The sequence below is a fragment of the Lathyrus oleraceus genome, chromosome 2 (assembly GCF_024323335.1).
Source record: "Lathyrus oleraceus cultivar Zhongwan6 chromosome 2, CAAS_Psat_ZW6_1.0, whole genome shotgun sequence".
Lineage (NCBI taxonomy): Eukaryota > Viridiplantae > Streptophyta > Magnoliopsida > Fabales > Fabaceae > Lathyrus > Lathyrus oleraceus.
Genome location: NC_066580.1, coordinates 31360585 through 31366557, shown reverse-complemented (window position 1 = coordinate 31366557; position 5973 = coordinate 31360585). Strand labels below are relative to the sequence as shown.

Sequence of the window (5973 nt, the reverse complement as noted above, 5' to 3'; positions counted from 1 at the left end):
TAAGGCGACTGTGTTCATAATCCGTGGGTATAAATAAAAAACCACGCTCTAAAGAAATAGGCAACGGCCGTTTATTCCACGCTTGGTAAATCGTCCCTTAATGACTTAGACCACGGTTTTCTACCTTTAGGAGATGGTTTTCAGTTGTTGCCTAAACCCATTTTTGTTCTAGTGATTAACCGTGTGAATGGATTTTTTCAGTGATCTTAGCCATAGTGTCCCCCTAGGAGTACCAACTTCAGTGATCTTAGCCATAACTATCAACTTTGATTCCCGTGTCTTTAGACGATTATGTTGAGGAATGAACTATGTTCCTCAACTATGAGATCCTTAACTACTCCAAAGAGAGTAAATTATAATAAAAAGTATAAAGTGCGTAAAATAACATTGTAGTGTTGATAGAAAAAATAGTATTTCTACTCCATAGATCGTGGCATATAGGAAATAAATTTTCATGTAGTTATTTACACGGATGATGTATGAGATGTTATTTTTATGGGATAAATGATGTCCTAATTTCGATTTAATGTCTTATGTTTTTCGACTTGTTAAGTTTACTCATATCATCATGCTGATTTTTCGAATCACTGACTCTATAATGTTCATCTTTTTTCACTTTGTGGCTCTATGTACACAAAGTATGGTCATAAAATGCAATTATCTAACCCTACTATGTTTTGACTTTGCCTAGAGTATTGTCATTTATGATAAACTTCACTCAACTTGAAAAGTATTTAATTGAATCTTGTTTTTAATGTACTTATACTCTCCCAACTTGCTATATGTCGAAAAATATCCAACTAACTTTAAAATTGTCTTCCTTTTGATTTTGAACTTTAATAATTTTTAAGTGTAAATATTGTGTATTATATAAGGTGGGTATTTGTTCCATACATGAACTAGAATTGGTGTTGTTGGAATCTTAAAGCGGTGGTGTTGATCTTCGATACGGTTGTGTGGGATGGACCTTCAAGGTTAATACTCCAATACCCAATTCAGTTATAGAGTTCAACATAAATGAAGTTAAAAGTGATGATCATAAAATGTATCTTAAATCTCTCGTGTGCTGATTATATACATTGTATAATGATTATGCTTTTCCTGTATTGGGCATTTGGCTGTCCCATAACGAAGTATATATTTGATTTCATAGATTAAAGTGAAGGAAAGGAAAGCCATGCATTTTTCATCTCAATTATTTAATGTTTTCAATTTCTTTTACTCAAAAAAGAAAAAAGTTACTAAAATTATTTCAAAGTTTGATATTTAAATCATCTTGTAAAAACTTTAAATTTTATAAAAATTAAACTCGATGGTAATCTCTTTTTTATTTTTTTACTTTTTTATGAAATCATAATTAATTTATTAGTGGCCTATTTCACAATATTCATAATTTTTTTTTCTTTCTAGAGGAATATAGTATATAGCAGGTTGGTAATGAGAAGAACATTAACATATGGACTAACAATTAGTTGGAATACAAAATTAAAGATTTACTCTTAGTATTTATAGTGCATGTTCAATTTATTCAAATTGTTAAGGTCAATTTAATTATCCAACACATCGATTGGAACATTCCTCGTGATTTATCCATTTTGCCTCCTCAAATTGTTAAAGATATTTTGAAAATTAACTTGCCATTTGATAATACTATTGTTGATAAACTGATTTGGAAATTATTTACAAATTGTGATCTATATTTTAAAGATATCTACAATTGTATGAGGAGGGGTCACGTTGAGCCTTTTTGGACAAAATTTATTTGGCATCCCTATATACCACATGTTAAATCATTTGTGACTTAGAAACAGATGCATACTATTATTGTAATAGACAACAACTTGATTCGAAGAAAAATGCGTATGATTTCGATATGCTCTTTATGTAATTGTTTTATAGAAAAATGTATAAGATTGGAGTTTGCACCTCCTTTCAAGCCGAATTGTATAAAATAATGACTGTTATGGAATATGCTAACAAGAAGAATTATGTAATTGTTTTATAGAAAAATGCATAAGATTGGAGTTTGCACCTCCTTTCAAGCCGAAATGTATGAAATAATGATTGCTATGGAATATGCTAACAAGAAGAATTAGATAGATCTTTAACTTGAAATTGGCTCAATGCTGACCAATCATGCTTTTTCTAATTTGAATGTAGTCCCTTGGTAACTTTTAATTAAATGGAAGAATATTTTGCACACTATATTCTCCTTTATAATCAAGATATGTAACATTTTTAGAGAGGAAAATGCTTATACAGATAGATTAGTGTATGCATATTTTTTTGTTGATTATGACACTTTGTGAAATTCACTTACTATTTATATTTTTGAATTTTCTTTTATAAATAGGTTAGGCATGTTCAACTATCATTTTTTTTCTATCTTTTTTATGTTAGGTTTTATATCCCTTCATCCTTTTTTGTTTTCCTTTTTTGTTTATTAATTTGCCTTTATTTAAAAAGATAATACTATTTTCTCCATCCGCTTCTTTGAAAACATTTTTTCGATTCTTAAATCAACTTGTTTTCAACATAAAATAATATAATTATTAATTAAAAATATATATTTAAAATTTAGACAATTTCATAGTTTGAAAATATTTTAAAAGAGTGAAGAAAAAGACATTTGAAAGAAAATCATTCCATTAAGATTGAAATAATATCGGTAATTAATATACTCGGAAAGAATTATTTAGGTTATATAAAATTTAAATATAATTTAATCAAATAGAATGATACGTTTAAAAAAGATATGAATATATCAATCAATATCTAGTTTTTTAGAACTTTTTTGTCAAATAATTTATTGGCTGAAATTAGGCATGACAATGGGGCGATGATGGTTTTATCTTCCCCGTATCCAAACATACATTTCAAATAATTTATATAATAAAGTACAAAATAAATATCAACGTATTAACAAAGTAATTAATATTCTAAATTAACAAAGTAAAATATTTTAAATTATCAATAAGACATGTTCGGGGTAGGTACTAATTGTTAAAGTACCTAGTATTAGCTACCTTACCCGACAAGTTACCTAGTATCTTCATCATAAGGTGGAGGCATAACATAGTGATTCAAAAAAAATTAATTCATCGATGTCAGGATCATTACCAAATCTTTGAAAGAATGATGACTTGATTTAAAGTAAAGGATTATGGACACGATTTATGAGATAAGTCGTATGAAGAATAAAGACTAGGCATAGAAAACCCAGGACCACTGTTTGTCCTAAAAATATTGACTTTGTAATTATATTGAATTTCTATCATGAGTGTGAATTTTTGAAAAAAAAAAAACTAACAAGTTTTTTTTGTTATAGAAAGATGAGGTACTAAACTTATTAAATTAAAATAAAAAGATGGCACTTATAAAGCGTAGTTTATCACATCCGCCTTAATCTCCAAAATCATGTCTCTCAAAAAAATTATATTTTATTTTATCTTTTTATCACTAAAATTGAATTATTATATAATTTTTATCTTTAATTTTGCTATCATTTTAATTTGTATTTTACTTAAAAGCGTTGGACCAGATATGTAGCTGAGGTAGTTTTTATATACGACTTGGACACAATCAAACATGAGTTAATTTAAAAAGTTATAGAAAAGTGGAGTTTGTCTAGTTTTATCTTCCATATTAGATAATGTGATTTAGTTCGCAAAAATAGGAGTTAGAATAGGGTAAATGATTTTTATTCAAACTAGGACTCTCTCTTATATATTTCAACACACTAACACTATTGTTCACGTAGTTAAAAATCACATTCACTCAAATCATGGCATCTTCATCTTTGCAACAAGAAAAATGCAATCATGGTGATGATACTAGAAATATTGTGTTAAAAAAAGGAACATGGTCAAAGGAAGAGGATCAATTATTAAGAGAATACGTGACAAAATATGGAGTTGGAAAGTGGGATTCCGTACGAAAGAAAACAAAACTTGTTCGAGATGGAAAAAGTTGTCGTATAAGATGGTTAAATCATCTAAATCCAATTTTAAAAAAGTGCTCGTTCAATGAAGAAGAAGGAAGAAAACTTATTCATCTCTATAATGAGTTAGGACCCAAATGGTGTCAAATGGTTTCACAGGTTTGTTTATTCATGCTTCACTCTTATAGGAAAAAAAAATTACTTTTATAAATAAAAAATTAAAGTTTATTAGACTTTCTATAATTGTAACCATTTATAATAGGGAATGATTTTTTTGTATGTTCGCTAAGATTAGGGTTTTTTTGGTAATAATTTTTTGCATGAAGTCTACTTATTAATTAATAATGCACCGATATTTTTTTAGAATAACTGATAATTGGTTATATAATTATTTTGAATTTTTTTTTTGCACAGTTTCCTGGAAGAACCGATAACGAGTTAAAGAATTTTATTAATTCCAAAAAAAGGAGTTTAAAAAACTCTAGAAAACACCTCATTCCAGAAAGCATAAACCAAGTTGATGAGTTGAATAACAATGTTGGACAAAATAATGCCTCCCAAGAAGAAGAAACGGCTCTACCAAGAATGGAATTTGATCATCAAGTACATACTCTACATGGTAACTATCTTCTTGATCAAAATTATGGTGACAAAAATATCAACAACTTTCAACAATTTTCAACGTTGGCTGATGATTCAAGTACTTGTATCAACAATCATGCTGTCCCAACACTGGATGATAGGTGAGTAGACAATTTAATGTTGTTTTTTTCTTTTTAAAATTTATAATTACATTAACCTATTTCAAGACTAACATTAGAATTTATATTATGAATACTAACAGGTCTCTTAGACTCCCAGCATTTCCATCAAGTAATATGCTTTTTGATCAAGATTTTCCTCCAATTCCACAATATTATCCAGACAATCTAGATATGGATTATCCATTTCCACAAGAAATGCATTCTAACCAGTATCTTCAAAATCCAGATCTATCAAATCAGATGCTTTTTGATCAAGATTTTCCTCCAATTCCACAATATTATTCAGACAATCTAAATATGGATTATCCATTTCCACAAGAAATGCATTCTAACCAGTATCTTCAAAATCCAGATTTATCAAATCAGATGCTTTTTGATCAAGATTTTCCTCCAATTCCACAAGAAATGCATTCTAACCAGTATCTTCAAAATCCAGATCTATCATCTGAGGAGCCTCAATATGAGATCTTAGAACCTTGGTTGCTATCTGAATGCGTTCCTCTTTGGTGAACTTGATTGATGAAAAACATGAGATGATGGTAGGACTTATTACTCCACATAGTAGATATTATATCTGAATATTTCACACAATGTAAAAGATATCTTAGACACATTTATATATGGAAAAGAAATTCCATCCTACGGATTTGTGAAGGATTTTGTGACAATAGAAAATAGAAAATTAGTTTACAATGATTATTATGTAATTTTTCCTTCTTTAGTTAATGTTTTCATTTTTTAAGAATTAATTTGTATTACGAAACACTTTTGCCGATTATATTTGATAGAACTATTCTATTTTAATGTATTCGTACAAAAAGTATCTATGTTGCGATAGAACTATTCTATTTTAATGTTAGAGTATCAGTGTTGTGATAAATCTCACACATATTTATTACCTATTTATTATAATATTAAAATTTAATAAATAACTATTGTTTTGATAATTCATTCTCTTACTTATCACATTATTAAAAATATAAAGTGACATTTGTTAAAACATAATCTATTAATACTTTAATTATTCATATAAGAAAAATGTGTAACTTTAATTTATAAAATTATATTAATTAAAATACATATATTTTCATATTCCATAAACCATCTCTTAATATTCTTAAAATTTATGTATATCTATTAATTTATTTCCTTTGTGTTTCCATTCCATACATAAAATTACATGCATGTACAAATTGTATATTTACAATACATCAAAACATAAATTATTATTAATTACATGTACAAATCTTTTATCATCCATATATCAGA

The 5973-nt window shown here is 27.6% G+C and overlaps 1 protein-coding gene across 1 annotated transcript; it reads left to right on the top strand.

The window, feature by feature from the left end:
* Positions 1-3784: 3784 nt before the first annotated feature.
* On the top strand, positions 3785-5214 carry LOC127121753 (transcription factor MYB72). The gene is made up of 3 exons (XM_051052197.1): positions 3785-4099; positions 4355-4683; positions 4785-5214. Exons 1-3 carry the CDS (start codon positions 3785-3787, stop codon positions 5212-5214), a joined length of 1074 nt encoding a protein of 357 aa, XP_050908154.1.
* Positions 5215-5973: the final 759 nt, after the last annotated feature.

Coding starts and splice junctions, on each gene's coding strand:
- LOC127121753 (XM_051052197.1), top strand. CDS start 3,785: ATGGCATCTTCATCTTTGCAACAAGAAAAATGCAATCATGGTGATGAT. Junction 4,100..4,354: donor GGTGTCAAATGGTTTCACAG/GTTTGTTTATTC, acceptor TTTTTTGCACAG/TTTCCTGGAAGAACCGATAA. Junction 4,684..4,784: donor GTCCCAACACTGGATGATAG/GTGAGTAGACAA, acceptor GAATACTAACAG/GTCTCTTAGACTCCCAGCAT.